At 31.8% G+C, this 17086-nt stretch overlaps 1 protein-coding gene across 3 annotated transcripts; it reads left to right on the top strand.

Annotated features, from left to right (window-relative positions):
* Positions 1 to 884: 884 nt before the first annotated feature.
* LOC113512529 (ATP-dependent DNA helicase Q5-like) lies at positions 885 to 14183 on the top strand. 3 transcript variants are annotated; one of them, XM_052900254.1, is made up of 11 exons: positions 885 to 1234; positions 2936 to 3582; positions 3671 to 3776; positions 4750 to 4910; positions 7734 to 7924; positions 9446 to 9670; positions 10828 to 11038; positions 11526 to 11735; positions 12068 to 12227; positions 12306 to 13712; positions 13952 to 14183. In XM_052900254.1, exons 1-11 carry the CDS (start codon positions 1141 to 1143, stop codon positions 14047 to 14049), a joined length of 3510 nt encoding a protein of 1169 aa, XP_052756214.1. In that variant the 5' UTR covers positions 885 to 1140; the 3' UTR covers positions 14050 to 14183. The 3 variants fall into 3 exon arrangements, with proteins under 3 accessions (XP_052756214.1, XP_052756213.1, XP_052756215.1); XM_052900253.1 differs by having other exon boundaries at positions 889 to 1234; positions 13949 to 14183; XM_052900255.1 differs by having other exon boundaries at positions 901 to 1234; positions 9461 to 9670; positions 13949 to 14183.
* Positions 14184 to 17086: the final 2903 nt, after the last annotated feature.

Here is a 17086-nt window from a genome sequence, read left to right as displayed (position 1 = left end):
CTTTATTTTATTCTACTATAATTTTTATCTAATTTTTTTTGACAAACTAGTAATGCAATTTTTTTGGCGCATTAAAAATAGTCATAAGCGTTATGCCGAAGCAAACGGCATCTGAAAAAAAAACAAGTATTCAATTCTGAAGAATATATACATATTATATTATGTATATAAAAGGAATAGTTCTATTTGTAGTTATAACATTATTTCAATCATAAAAGGTATAAGGGATATGTTGGCATAAACTGAAACAGTGAATTCTACCATTATCCTTAACTAAAAAACAATTCCCAAAAAAGTAATCGTACATAATTTTAAGTACTATTTGTCTTCGTGATATATAATTACATATAATTCAGTTCATATGAATAAATAGTAGAAACCGTGGTCGGAACAATATTTAGTTAATTTTACAAGTTCAGCAAAATTTGTAATATTGCATAGAAATCAGCTCGGTTAGAATATGAATAAACATATTAATCATATAGGTAATACATGCACTCACCGGTTTAAATCTTCGAAAAATTAAGCTAATAACGTCATTAATTCTTTATTTTATATCATACTGAGCACAAATTTACTTATTTTTATTTATTACTACGTAATTTATTAAAAACACATGTGAAGCGCTATTTTGAAATAGTGCCATAACTCTGACTGTCATGGTATCTGTTCAAGATTGTCATGCTCCAACTTGATAGAATTTTTAAATCCGTGGTAACATACTTTCATAGAAAATTATTCTAACAACGATGTTCCAACTGTTGCAGGTCTTTTGTCGAGGTGTTAATGTTGCCCATTATATCACTAACAAACAGAACAGAAAACGAGATAAATATTAAAAAGGAATAAGAAAAATCTTAGAAATACCTACAAGTTATTTTAATCTACGTTGTCATACTTACAGAGTCCATTATAGAATACAGTTTGGTAACATAGATTCATACAAAAACGTCATTCCAACTGTCGCAGGCTTGTAAGGTATCTATGGAAATTGAAAACGACAAATTTTGAGGTTGTAAATTAATATTTATAATTTTACATTCTAATATTGATACAACAACAATAACTAATAAAAAGCCGATATATAATTATCACATGATTTCTTCTGTAAATGATAATTAAATAAAAAGAAGTGTAAAAATGGATAACATAAGCGAGAAACTAAATCATTATTTTGGCCACCGAAAGTTTAAAAGTGAACTTCAAGAACAAGCTGTTAGGGCAATTGCAAGAGGTAAAACGTTTTATTATTTGCACAATCATATTAATTTCAGCTATATATAATTATTGCTTCATGTTACTAAATCTAATTTTCCATTTACATGATATAAATTAGAAGCAACTAAAAGTTTTATTTTTTTATTCATTTTATATTTTTACTATTCATATTATATTGATTTACGTCTCACATCCTATAAATATAAATAGTAAGCACCTAAATATTGCGGGTCAACTTATAAACATCTAGTATTGTTTAATTTTATATTAAACTAAGATCGGTTTGTATTAACATGAAATACATACAGGTATCATAATTGTTGCTAAGTTAGTATAAATATGTATGTCAGTGTCATCAAAAACATATAGTAATTTCCACACAATGTATATTGTGCATATGCCTACATAGAATAAGTAATGGTCTGTTTAAAAAGCACTTAATGAAAATATACACTGTATCCAATTCTGGATGGGGTACTTACTAGTTAGGCTACTTCACAAATCTTGGGGCTGTACTGAGTGTGGGTTGTGGCATGTTTGGCAGTAAAATGATACACATGAACATAATTACTAATGATAGTGTAGTGGAGGCCTAACTAGATGCGGGTATGAGTGAGTACATGTGTATTGCAATCTGTAGATTTGATAACTGACTGTGTCGGCATTAGTGGCACAGCAATTGCGATGGCTAGGGTTTTTTAATGAGTGATAATTGAATGGTAATCTTACCTGTGTTATCGGTATATGCTGGCAGGAAAGCAGTAAGGGATGATAGGTGACAATAAAAGCAGGTCAGTTAGCCCATTGTGACGAATTTCACTAGAATTAACCTTGATGGTTTCCAGGGGAAACCGCATAGTGGTTGACCTAATAGGGTGTATTGCTGGCTATCAGTTAGACCCCATTACTAACAATCTTTTTCCCCCTACATATTGTTTTTTTTTTATGTATGATAATGAAATGGTAACCCCGCCTGTGCTAATGATATACACTGTCGGGGCACCAGTGAGGGATCATAGGTGAGAATGAAAGCAGGTTAGCCTATCATGACGAAGTCTTACTATCAATATGTCCTATCAGGTCGACCTCCACGTGGTTCCCACTGAAAACTATTGTGACTAATTTGTCATTGAATTTGTCACGATGGGCTAATTGACCTGCCTTTTCATTATCACCTATCACCTCTCACTGGTGCTCCGCCAGGGTATACCGATAGCTCAGGCGGGGTTACCATGCCATTTTCACCCATTGAAAAAAAAATGTCTATAAATAGGGTTAGAATATACCATTAGACTTAGAAAAATTTTGATGATTTTTTGTTGTAATCACTCCAATTTCATGCACATATAGGATAGGGCTCTTTGAAAGGATCAACTTTGGTTATATGGCCAAATATGATATATTTTTTATGCTCTGCCCCATTCATAGTCCTTACGGCAGTCTATGTGGTATTGTTATGTTAGTAGCAATAGAGCATTGATTATCAAAATTCAAATTTTTTTTCAATGTGCTTTGCTGAGATTTAAGGCAAAGTAAATTTTATAAGAACTTATATCCACCAAGTGTGCATTCTAATTCAAACCTGATTATTTTACAAATCAAATCTACAACAATATTATTATATGTACGAACATTTATAATTTATCTGATTAGCATGTAGTGGAAGCTGATAGTAAATTATATTTTTTTTCTTACTTATGAATTGTTTTTTGTGCAGGTGTCCATGATGTGTATGTATCAATGCCTACGGGTTCAGGTAAATCCTTATGTTTCCAATTACCAGCAATGTTGCAAGATAACAAAGTTGCAATTGTCTTCTCACCATTACTGGCCTTAATAAAAGATCAAATAGATCATTTAACAAAACTCAAGATTTCAGCTGAATCTATAAATTCTAAAATGTCTTCAAAAGACAGAGAACGTGTATTAAATGATTTGAGAAGTATGAAACCAAATACAAGATTCCTTTATGTGACACCCGAACAAGCTGCAACTGGAACTTTTAAATCTCTTATTGAACATCTAGTCAAATATAAGAAGATTTCATATGTAGTTGTTGATGAAGCTCATTGTGTAAGCGAATGGGGTCATGATTTTCGTCCTGATTATTTAAAACTTGGAGTTCTACGTGAGCAATATAAAAGCATACCTTGGGTAGCACTCACAGCTACTGCAAGTGCAGAAGTTGCTAATGACATATTGTCGAACCTCAAATTGTTGCAGCCTGTGGCAAAATACAAAACGCCCAGTTTTAGAAAGAATCTTTTTTATGATGTTATATATCAGAATTGTATAGAAGATGAAATTGATCATTTGTTGGAATTTTTAAAGAAATGTTTGGGAGAAGATGGAAATGTTAAACCTGTAAGATATTTTATTTTTATAAATAAAATTCTATCATAAAATTTCTTTTTGTAGTAAATAAAATATAAATTGTTTATGGATGTTACAGAAAGATAAAAATGCAGCTATAGTATATTGTCGAACAAGAGATCAAACTGAAGATATAGCGAACATGCTAACGAAAAAGGGATTAAAATCGTTTGCTTATCATGGAGGTGAGTTGCTTGTTATAAATAGTTGAATGGCCCCAAAAAAGTAAAAAATATAATAAAAATTTGAATTTTTTTTCCGGCATTTTACCTCTGAGACTAATAATTAATACTAAACTTGCTCATATCATTTTTTGAAGGGTCAGCTTTAAGTGTACCTCTTAGGCTTATTGTCTGCTCCTGTTCTAACGAAAAAAAGATCACCTTTTCAACTCCTATACTTTGATGGCGAAAAAAAGGATATTTCGATAATGCCTACACCATTCTCATATGTTAATAATATAGTATTTATTTATATCGCGTTAATTCAGTCTTCAAGCAACTTCAAAAACGAGGTTCTCAATTCGGTTGTATTTTTTTCTGTTTGTTATCTTATAAATCCGTTCTTTATATATCGATTTGGGAATTTTTGTTTTGATTTTTAATATACTTTTGGATTGGTCTCATAAAATTTTATCAAAATTGGTATTTTTAAATCAAAATAACTGGTTATATCACAATTGAAGTCGTTTTATTTTTATGGAACACAATCTTAATTATTTAGTGTGCTAAATTAGCCACCTTTTTGATAACTAAATATTACTTATTTATTAATTACATACTTCTATATCTGATATCTACTATAAAGTTAGTTCCCATTGTTATTAAAACGCCCTATCAAGTCGACCTCCATGTGATTCCCTTTGGAAGTCATCCTCGTTAATTCCTAATAAATCTTCGGAATGCGCCTACTGGCCTGCTTTCATCCTTACCTATTCCTCACTAGTACCCCGCCAACATATACCGATATCACAGTCTGCGTTAGTTATTTTCACGCACAAAAACAATTGAAATACCTATGTTCTATCCTTTTTATGGGTTTTGCTACGATTGAAGTTGTATTTATTATTGCATTTTACAAATGCTAAATGTGCTTAAATGTACCAAAATGATTTAACGCTATGCTTACGCGAGTCTTAGGTACTTATTGTTATTACAGGTATGAAGTCGTCAGATCGTATATCCGTTCAAGAGCAGTGGTCGCGTGGCGAGTATGCATGTGTATGTGCAACTATATCATTTGGTATGGGAGTGGATAAAGCGAGCGTTAGGGCTGTCGCACATTGGGGCATTGCCCAAAATGTTGCAGCATATTATCAGGTAAGTTTTGATTGAATGAAAGTTTAAATATGTAGACATAGTAATCATCATGCCGAAGTATTCTTTGATGACAGATACTATCATTTTAACCCGGTACTTGTGATCCACTCGTATTTCGGCTGTACGTAAGTAGCAGTGTTCACATCAGTTTGAAGGGTAAGATATAGCAGTAAACAAGATAATAAGAGATAATACTCATGAGGAGTAACATAGAAAACACAATTTATTCTGTGACGTCCATGGTACCCGATCCGGACTGCTTGGACAGTGAAAGAATAGAATTTCGAAGAATTAGTGGGAATTATTAAACGATCTCGTACTATACTACCCTGTACTCTAATGTGTATTACCCTCGTACTTTAATATACGACCCTGAGAATCACCATGAAACTCAAAATACATTTTAGTTTATCAAGAGTTGAATGATGGAAAAGAATAATGTAAAGAAAAAATAGGTATATACCAGTTCCTGCGAAAGCAAATTGGAAGACACTCGAGTTGATTGCGGTAATCAGAGATATGGTTGTATTTGTAAGGATTATAAATAAAGCGTATACAGATATTATATATAGATATATGCAAGTGTGTTTGATTGATCTTCTGTGATATCAACATATCAGAAATCGGCGTAATCTAGAATAGGAAGTAGTAGTAGAATAGAGAATGTACTAATTTTGTTTTTGTACCTACTGGAAGAAAGTTTCGTAGCCGATTAAGACTATCTATGGACACAAATATTATAGAGCTCAACTAAGAAATTTGATGTTACCAGAACAGGCTAGTGTTTAATCGAAATGTACACCGACACCGTTAACAGTCGTTTCTGAGTCGCCATTACTATACATATATTAAAATTGTAACTGGTCGCCGTACATGGAAGATATATAAGAAAAACTATTATATAGGGAGGGGAGCCTTATAAACGCAATAGAACCCAAAACATTGATTTTAGAATTTTTGTTTGTTTGTTTATACGTTTGTGCATGATAATCTCAGAAATAGCTTGACCGATTTGAGGGCGTCTTTGCATTAATGCGTTGCGGTTTACTTTACATAAAATTTAATTTTTGTTTTATTTCAAATCGGTTCATAAATAAAAAAGTTATATCAACCTAAATAATCACATATAAAATGCTCTAAATTAACCGGTCAGTTAAATTGGTTGAAACTTTATAAAGATATTAGGTACGTAATTTTCATTTAAGTATATAAGTCTTATATTTCATTTAAATATAAGATCGGATTCATAAAGATATTCAATGGGAATGATATACGGGAACTACATAGCTAGAAGCGGGCAACGCCACGTGAAACTGCTAGTCCTATATATAAACATATATCCAAACTTAAAATTTTAATTTGATTGAAAATCATAGCGATATCTTTATTGTAAGGATCAATATGATATATTCGATCAATGTAAAAACTAGCCGTTTTCCGCGGCGTTGTTGGCTTCTAGGTAGTTCCCGTCGAATAATCGAATATTAAGTAATCAAAGATTAAATATGATGGACTTGATTATGCAAAAAAAAGGAAGAGATAATACGCTACCCTGAGAAACGCCCTCAGTCGTATTGCACTACGACGAATCATCATCATCTCGGCTATTATCCGTCCACTGTTGAAGAAGAGCTTTCCCCATAGACTGCCATAAAGAACAGTCCTAAGCCACCTACATGCACTGACTTCATCTAGTCTGTCTTCCTACACTGTGTTTGCCTTTACAATAACCTTTCTTCCCCATCGGTTGTTGATTCTTCTAGCTATGTGACTAATCTATTGTCACTTTAGCTTGCTTATCCTTCGGGCTATGTTCGGCCAAATATGTTTGAAAACCTAGCGTTAAAAAGGAGTTTGACCACTATAATTGAAATTATGGACCAATTTGTTGAAAATGATCCAAATTTTGACAGGAGTTCAAAAGCAAGACGGGGTGTTGTAGATGCTTTACCCACTTAACAACTAACAGAACGCTAAAGGAAAACTAACTACATTAGATAGAACATTAGATTAACTTCATGACAAAAAGGCAGAAAATTGGAAACAGAATAGACTGAATGATCTGATTCGACTTGAAATTTTATTTGTTTTTATATGTATGGTATATAATCGTTTATATTTTTTTTTATTTGTGTAAGAAATAAATGTTTGGTTTTATTTATATTAAAAAACATAATTGTTAAATTTAATACCTAATCAATTGTCTATCCATCTTCCGCTAACCCCATTATTTACATGTTAAGATAGCCTCGTTTAGCGGTGTTTCGCATTACGCTTTACTTTGATGGAACGTATCCTACGCGTTAAGCTGGATCTTACTGTATGTAAATTCTAATATTATTTAAAAGAAGATGCTAATGGACTGACTGATCTATATAATAAAAGTTATTAACGTATTATTTTTTAAAATTTTGGTTTTTATCTGTATATAGTCTTAAGTTACAATTCAAACGTAAATCAAACAGATCTAATCTAAAAAGGAAAAGAGAATAGTATTAGTATAAGTATAAACCTTTACCTGCTCTCAATTGTCATACACAATAATAATTGATAACAGTTTAATAATTTATATTTGGCAGATATGCATGGTGCTAAGTCAAAATTGAAAAAATCTTAGAATTATTTACATTAAGGAAAGTGTTCAGTCTCGACACTTGAAATGTATGGATTTGAAGATGTAATTTTTTCAATTTAATATCAAAATTTCTCAAGGTGGAGAATAAGCATTTTAAGAACTTTTTAAAAACTGGCCTTTAATCTCCCTTCAAAAATAAACATTATTTAAAATATTTTTTGGTGTAATGAATTAATATTGTTTTATAGGAGTCTGGAAGAGCTGGACGAGATGGAAAACCAGCATTTTGTCGCATCTATTATTGCCTCAGAGAACGCAATGCTGTTGATTTCTTGCTTAAAACTGAATTGGGGCGTGCGAAAACACCAGAACAGAAAAAAAGATGTCAAAATGCATATAAAAGTTTCGAAATTATGGTCAAGTACTGCGAGGATGTTAAGTAAGATGTGATTTTTTTATAATATTTATTATACCATGTCAGTTGAATACATGATTACTTAATTTATAGTCAATAGACATTTCTCTTAGAAATCAAAAAGATAATAATCCTAAACCAATGTTGTTGCTAAATGTTTAATATATGAGGGTGGATTGAAAAGTACTCTGCTCGACACAGATCCATTCAATTCTTAAAATCAAAACTATTCACATTATTTGTTAAGACTAATTAAAATTTTATAGTATATATATATATATAATTATAGTTATATTAGTACAGAAAGTTTGATAATTAGTTATGATTTTATAAATCCGCATTTTTTTTATACAACTTAGAATGGCAAACAAGCTGACGGCCCACTCTCTACTCTGTTCTTTTCTCCCTTTCCTTACCGGAATATCTGAAATGTAAATTTCAGTATCTTCAAAACTCTCATAATCTGAATCTTCGTTCTCATAACTCCCTTTCACTTCTCACACTACTTCACAAATCTGGTTTTATGTCATACCCTTTTCCATCCAAGCTTCATGACTCTGGAATACACTGCCTGAAGGTATCCGAGAACTTCCAAATACTACTATACACCTTACTACGTTGTATACGTGAGAAAGTAAAAGAAAAACGTTTAGAAATGTTCAGAAGAAAAGTCCTGTTTCATAAAGATAATGCCTGTGTTCACACATCCAAAAAATCAATTACTGAAATTCACAACTGTGGCTTTAAATTGTTACCGCATACGCCTAATTCAACAGTCTAAATACTTTGAAGGGTTTTTTTTTACAAATTAGAATGGCAAACAAGCTGACGGCCTACCTGATGGAAAGTGATAACCATCGCCTATAGACATGAACAGTACCATGAGTATAACAGAGTATACTGTTTCGCCCATGATACCTCCCATGCGTCGCCATTCCTGAGGACTCGAGTGTTATTCCTATGTTTCTGGGTGGTGACAAAAGTACATCTTGAAGAATAAGAATAAGAATAATTTATTTGCTCGAAATGTGGTACAAAGGTCTTAAAATGGTAACTGAGCTACACATTTCGCCTTATCTAAAGGCATGCAAATTTTGTCTTAGCACATGTTAAGTAAAAATTTATCAATTATGTATGTCCAAATAATTATTCTAAATACATATTAATTGTTACATTGAATTAGTTAATTATGTCAACATTTAAAAATAGTCGATATTATAGTGGTATGATGATATATCGGTATGATGGTGAGAACGTAGCAAAATAAAAATATAATTAATTTTTTATGTGTTTATTTTCTTAGTTAGGCCGAGTACTTTTCAGTTCACCTAATATAATGATTACAATAGGCAAGAATATGGAAGAAATTATTATCCTCACATAGAGGCAATGACAAAATTTCTGTAACTACATAGAGTTGTTATAGTCATGTTATCTACTCTTGGGCTTTATTTATACTTCTTAGCTTTACATTTTTTTCTCTTGTATATAGTGGATAAATAGTGTACGAAATGAAGAATGATATGGGTGGATATCGCAGCACAGTCGTGTATTCGGCAGATGCCGTCACAAGATGTTCGCGGAGTACTTCGGCGAGGAGGCGCCGGCGTGCCGCGGGCGCTGCGACGCGTGCGCGGACGAGCGCGGCGTGCGGCGCGCGCTCCAGCAGCACCAGCGCCGCGCCATGACCGCGCAGCTGGCGCGCGGCGGCTTCGCCTTGCCCCCCGACACCGACGATCTCTACGGCGGGGGCCGCTGCGGCCAGCAGAGGTAACATCTTTCACACATACCTTACAGGTTGCAACACGGCACAGCTTTTGCTTGCTAGTGAAGACAATGACATCACAATGACACTATGCGTTTTAGTTACTCGTACGTATCTCACTTTGCTACCGACGTTGTAAAGACTATTTATTATGCGATTTATTAATAAGTTTTCAAGTACGTTATATTGTCTATGGTTTCTTAAATTATGTGAGTAATGAGTTGGAACAACATTTGGAGATGGTTTTCGTTTATTGATAATTTAAAACAAAAATCACACAACTAAATATGCAAGTAAAAGTATACTTCTAGAAGCTTATTGAAATTTCAATATATGTTAGTTATTTTATTTGTTTAGATTAAATTTTTCAAGCTAAATTAGAATTATTTTTTAAAACCATCACAAGACGACGTTCACGGTTTCTGGTGACCGTTTACCGAAACATCTAAACTCAAGAACTTATTGGTTTATCATATCAGTCGGTTACTGTTCACTGCTGAACATAGGCATCCTTGATAGACGGGTTGGCATTTGCAGTTAGGCTTTGGCGATTTTTTAAAAGGGACGCTGCTGTCCATCCCTCGACCATTAAAATCCCTTAGTCCGCTTATGATACTCACGGGAAAGGAAAGGGTTGCCCTATGTCGAGACTACACAAAAATTTAAACAATTTAACTAAGTATTTGGTTACTTTAGAAATACCCACGAGTAAAAGAAAAGTTTGTATTATATGTGAATATATTTTGTAGGAATACACATATTGTTGGAAAACGTTACATTTTTAGCCCAATTTTTGAGTTATTTTCTAAATTTTCGCTATATCAGTGTAATATGAAACAAAAATAAAAAAACTTTGCTCGTTCTATTTGTCGCACGTGTTTTTATTATTAATAATACACGCTTATACTACCCGTCCATTACATAAATTATAAATTGTACTAATTGTAATAAGAAGGCGGTGTCAAGGTCATCTTCACTTGTGCTAGAGTTGCGGAAGCAACTCAGCACGACATCCCATTTCCTTAGACAATTTAATGGAATTGAAAAGCCTACAGCCATAGCCTAGAAAAATATTAGATAATATTTTGCAAAGTTTGACTTAGCTTAGTTTTTTTTTATTAATGTGTGCGATATAATATAATGGTAAAATTTTATACTACAGGGAGACAGAATCATACTATAGTGTTGATAGCGGCGATTCAGATGGAGAAAATAGTAGGCGTCGAGTAGCGGAAGAAACTAAATCGCTTATATTGAAGGAATTTGCCAATAGAAAAAAGAATATAGAAAAAGACAAGGATAAACGACATCATGATGATGCAGAATCGGCCAAATATTCTAAGTGTAAAGCAGCCAGTAGTACAGGGACAAAAGTAAGTATTTCTCATGCGAATAAATAGAGAGAACCGAGTATAAGTCATCTATCTTTATATACATTTATCTCTTGCTTTGATCATAGTTATAATAGGACCTAAGACAATTGAACTGTTTTCTTTTTCTATTTCCCTAAGTAACTAAGATATGAAAAATCAGACAACAAACATCTAGTGGTACAAACAACCTAACTAACAGAACATCAATTTTATTCTAAAACACAAGGCAATATGAAGAAAAGTGTAAACTCCTTTTATATATGAGTGTATATAGCAGTGTAATAATAATAATATTTATTTATTGAGACAACATAAGGCCCATTTTGTTAGTTATAAATTTATTTAAACTATGTTAGTAAATGAGCAGTCATGTCGCTCTTGCATTGATAACCTGTCCCAACCTAAAATATTGGGTGGGACAGTCTATTTTACCGGCAATTGTCTTCAGTCTTTGTTTGAGCTAACAATAATATTGGGTCTTTTTCAGGTAAATGGATTAACTGTGGCAGGACGCGAAGGCTATCTCTCTCTTCTTACTGATGCTTTAAATAATAATTTACAAAATATGGAAAATATTGATGTTCCCAACAAACCGTTATCGCGACGCGATGTGGAGCAGTGTGCAGTAGAATTGGAATATGAGATATTTTCTACCACTACAGTTATTAGTCTCTACAGACGGTCAATGTCCAAATTGGTAAGAAAATGCACTGTTTTAATTATTGAATTTAAAAAAAAAAGTGAAGAACAGAAAACCTTTAGTCTAGCTTGCTTATTCGATTACAATTATATATTAATATTCTGTATTGTAATCTTCAATGAAGATGAGAAAATATCAAACATGAAACCATTATTAAAATCCATAGTTGCCTACAAGCCGAATATTGGTATACTAAAAGATTTGACGATTTATCGACAAAAAGATTGCTCTTAGCATACATTTGATTGTTGGTTCCTTTAATTTATATTTATATACAATTTAACTATAATATCAAATTAACACATTATCAAATTTGTTTTAATATTTAGATTTCGTCGATAAAGACATGCAAGGACCATATCTTTCCGCAGTTAAAAATGTTTGTGCCTAATAAACACAATACGCTTAGTGAATTTGTAAAAGAATTCGAATCACAAAAATCGCAGTCAAAACACCGGGGTTTTGTGACAGCATCACAACTTGAAAATGGTATGTATATTGCTTTTCCGCGTTGAAGATTAATAGATTTATAACACAACGAATTTTAATGAAGTTCTAATATTACAGCAAACCTTGACGGTAAAAACGAGGCAAGACCGTTGTCAAAAGCTGATAAAGAAACAAAACGGAAAGCTAACTCTTTTAAAAGAGATCCCTTACAACAGACTAAACTTCAAAGTTTTTTTAAAAAGAAACCTAATGAGTGTACAATGTCTAGTACAGAGGAAAGTGAGGAAGACAGTAATCTTATTATAGACTTGTGTAATGAAAATGAACATGATAACACTACATTAAAATTGGAAGAATCAATGGATTCAGAAAATAATCACAACAATACGACGTTAAAAATAAATGATATTGACACGAATACTGTAAGGAAGAGTGAAGTGAAAACATATGTTATAAATATTACTTTACAAGGTGTACCTAGCACCGAAAATAATAAAGTTAATAATAATAATAACATACATAATAAGCTATTTGATAAAACAAAAATATTGAAATCGTCTAAAAACATAAATTCCACAGCAAAAAGAAAAATCAAAGCACTTTTTGGCGATTCATCTGAAAGTGATATAGAAACAGAACAAAAAATATCGAAAAACAGTGAAAATAAAAATCACGAAGTAAACTATGAACATTTGAGTAAAAATAAACGTTCACATCACAAGCGACATAAAAGTGATAAATACGATAAAAGAAAAAATGAGAGCATTCAGACCGAAAAGGACACAAAAGATCTAAAGCAAAAGGAGGCTTCCTTGGTATTTGGTGATTTATCGGGAAGTGACTCTGACGATCAATTAATAATTGATGAATGTACAGTCCAAAGTGATGATGTTATGAAGGTCAAGACAGACGATGAATCCCATATAAAAGTAACTGAATTGAATGATGAAAAAATAGAGGAAGATTATAAATTAAGTGTAGAAGCTGATAAAGTACTAGAAACATTAAAGCAGTTTTCTGAAATTCCTAAAACTGATCAATGTAATAATATAACTTCGATTATTGCTAATAACGGCAATTTAGCTTTGGATGTAAATAACGTAATACAAAACACAGCACTAAGCAAAGAGACAGATGATGTATCGCAGAAACAAAAAGAATTCTCTGAAGCTAAGAGCATTTCCGAGAATAACACTGAAGTTATAAAATGTGATACTATTAAATCATCATATATCCTTAAAGAACATAAAGCATCTAAACATAGAAGTAGTTTAAATAAAAGTAATAGTGAAAGACATATTTCAAAAAAACTTGAAAGTTCTAGTGCTAAAACTAAACTCACACACAGAACTTTAAAACTGAAAAAAGATGCAACAATAAATAAAGCAGAAAAAGTAGATCTCGCAGAACTAGTAGTGAAACTTCTTATGCCATATTATAAGAAGAAAAAGATAAATAGTAGGGATCTTTTTAAAATCACAGCTCGTCATATAGTCCATCAATTATTGGCTATACAAGTGACTGGTAAGTGTATTTAGTTAAAAATGAGAAAAACCCCAATATTCCTGCTTAGAATACATTATACTTTACTACAAAGGTGGCAAACAAACTTATTTATTTACCATATCCTGTGTAATTTTACAATAAACTTGGTATAAGTTCCAAACTATTAAAATATATAAAAACATTTTAAAAATAAAATACATATTATGATTAAACCGAATTTGTAAACTAAAATAATAATTAATTATTTCTTTCAGAAGAAGCTGCTATTGATATGTTACTGAAAAAAGCATTCAGCAAAGATTTTAAAATAGAGAATGAAAATGATTTAGCAATTAAATTAGATTTAAGCAAGTGATACTGATTTTTAATTATTTATTAATGGCATGTTTTAAATGCCTAAACTTCTATTTAATTAGTTTATTTATATGATTTATTAACTGTAAGTGTATTTATATGATGTCACTTTTCCCATTTTGAAGTTTGGTCTATTAAATTGAATGTTATGTTTAAATATCACTTTGTTTTCTTTGTTATATATAACTCAGCAGATAGATATGAACCTATAAAATTAACACTTATTTCCGCTTAAGGTTTTTTTTTTACATTATTAATAAAATATCACAAACTTAAGCTATACATTAAAATAAAAATGGTTGCAGACAGATAAATTATTTCGGCATACTTGCAAATATGAAATATGGTATAATTGTTGAACTTAAAATCAATTGTACTCGTGTTAAAGAATATACTCACAATTGTGATCCCTAAAGGGGATAGTCAAAGGCGTTTGTCGATTGGTTCATCGTTGCGATAAATGTAACCCTTTGAATGCTCACATTTCGTCGAGCATATTTGAATTGAACTTCGTGTGAGGTAGTCTAGTAAAATTTCTTGGAAAACAATTATTTTATATACATATTACATATACTGGTGACTTGTACCACAAATTCTTCGAAACCTACTGCAAGCACCAGTCTCTCACAAAATTGGTCTTACATATTTAATTGTACCTCAAGTTGTAATTTTATACTACCTTTTGTGAAGAGAAAATGAACCAATCAATAATAAAAATAATCAATCAATCACGTGTTATTCGATGTCGAACTAATTAAAACGGTATAGTCAACATTAATAGAATTTTATAATAAAAATATGCTATTCAATCTATTACGTTGTACTCATATTACATATTGATCATTGACATATTATACTTAGTCGTATGCCCGTATATAGGTATGGAACGATTTATCACTCCGATCAATCTAAACGCTCCATCTTTCTATACAAAGTTAGATACGATATTGTCACCGTATGAGATCAAGGGGTACCAATATGAGAATAGCACCGTGTATTGGCGTAGGTGGTGAATAATTTTTTTTCTTCATTTGTATGTCGTAATGCATAAGCTGTAGAATGAGTTTCCTGCCAAGATTTTACTATGAACTGCAATACGTATGTGACACTACAGGGGCGCCGTGCTATTTATTTGTCATCTTTGTGACATTAAAGATACTGGAAGATATTTTTGTAAAGATCGACAAAAAAAAAATTTCTTAACCCAGATATGCCTTAAACTATTTTATATCTCAGATAAATGTATATTTTTTATTCTGATACAGTTTAGTAGTTTGTATTGACACAAAGTTATAAATTGGGGGAAAGGATTGTTATCAATGGAGAAGTAAGTTCCCATTGATATTATTATATCCTCTCAGGTCGATCTCCACGCAGTTCCCCTTAGCAACTATCATGACTAATTTATTGTTGAATTCGTCCGATGGGCTGACCCACCTTTTCATCCTCACCGATCATCTTTCATTGGCACCCCGCCAGCGTATACCGCTAGCGCAGGCGGGGTTACCATTCCATTATCATCCATTAAAAAATATCATACATACATACATACATATACATATCTGTCACGCCTGTCTCCCATTAGGGTAGGCAGAAACAATGGAACGCCAAATGCTTCGATTCAAACAAACCTCTTTCGCTTCTTAAAAAAATATCATAAATTATATAATTAAACTTTTTGAAGTTTCTTGCCTGAAATTGCGTTTTGAATGGGCTGTAGAAACAGATAATTACTACTCAAAAATATTTAAATTTACGTTTACTTCTATAAAAATATTTTTTAAAGATTTTTTTATGTTAACGTACACTTACAAACGATATTAAATTCATACAGAGCACATGTCGACTGCGACACTTCACTTATTCAAATTATCTACCAATTTTATCATAGGAAAGAGTTTCTTTATGACAGTTTTTCTAGATGGGTGTACATTTTTTCTTACAAACTGATAATTTCTTCCTGCTCGCCTATGTAAGATTAGACTACTACCATGCGATGTTCATTGCTGTATCTTATAATTTTAATTACGGAAGATTTTTACCTTTTTGTTATTTTATGAAAGCGCAATTTAGTTCAATACTCGGTTAAGATTAGCCCACTTGCTCATACTCTAACATTTTTTAAATTTAGTTCTAAGCGTATAACTATCCAAGGGTTCAGTGTCGTACACATCAGAAACAGCATTTTTTACTTATACAGTATTATCGCTCTATTGCATAACTGCTAATAGATTTATGTCTTTTATAAAACGAATACGATATGAGGAGATATATGATATTTGTCTCTGATATGTATCATTAGCTAATATCGCCACATTGTGGTGAAGTATATCGTTTTTAAATTGTATAAGTGCACCAAAGGTCCTTTTTATAGAGTAGAGAAAAGCTACTGTTATAAATTTACAAGACCGAAATCTTTTGCACCCCTTGCAACCACAAAGAAACATCTCTCTATAATATAATTAGTAATTCGATGTAAAAGGACCCTATCGATTTGAATTCTGTAAATTCTATATGAAAAACATTATTTCTATGAAATATATAACTTTTGCTTCCTGAATACCGTACAATAGCATAAATATTATACTAAAACAATGATAAAGTAATAAATATATAAAAAAATGATAAAATAGGTTAAAATCTTATTATATTATTTATACCCCCTTCCACACTACGTGTGACAGTAGTGCATAAGCCTAATAGCTGTTATCACAGCTAGTTGCTTATACTACTACTACTACTTAACACTAGCTGTTATAACACCTCTAATAGTTTATCACAAAAAAAAAACAGAAATGTTAAATTATATTTACATGTTATATATAGTTTTGGAGTCTATACTTATAAAAATTAAGTAAACGAAATTAAACTATAAAAAATATATAACCCAATACTTGTCTATTCGAAGTCATTTTAAAAAATTGACGCACCGTGATTTTAAAACTCAATTATGTTTTAACCTGTGAGGATGAATTCCCTATCGATAGCGAGCGGTGCGATGATGATGACCAGGATCGTCGGAAATTCTTGCAGCCCAT

The sequence above is a fragment of the Galleria mellonella genome, unplaced genomic scaffold (assembly GCF_026898425.1).
Source record: "Galleria mellonella isolate WM207_F2 unplaced genomic scaffold, CSIRO_AGI_GalMel_v1 utg64, whole genome shotgun sequence".
NCBI classification, from domain to species: Eukaryota; Metazoa; Arthropoda; class Insecta; order Lepidoptera; family Pyralidae; genus Galleria; species Galleria mellonella.
Note: the sequence above shows the minus strand (reverse complement) of the source record. Positions and strands in the feature narration are given on the sequence as shown.

Excerpts from the sequence above, each read along its gene's own strand:
- LOC113512529 (XM_052900253.1), top strand. The coding sequence starts at position 1,141 with ATGGATAACATAAGCGAGAAACTAAATCATTATTTTGGCCACCGAAAG. Across the intron at positions 3,777-4,749 it reads ATCGTTTGCTTATCATGGAG|GTATGAAGTCGTCAGATCGT; the intron begins GTGAGTTGCTTG and ends TTGTTATTACAG. Across the intron at positions 11,736-12,067 it reads GACGGTCAATGTCCAAATTG|ATTTCGTCGATAAAGACATG; the intron begins GTAAGAAAATGC and ends TTTAATATTTAG.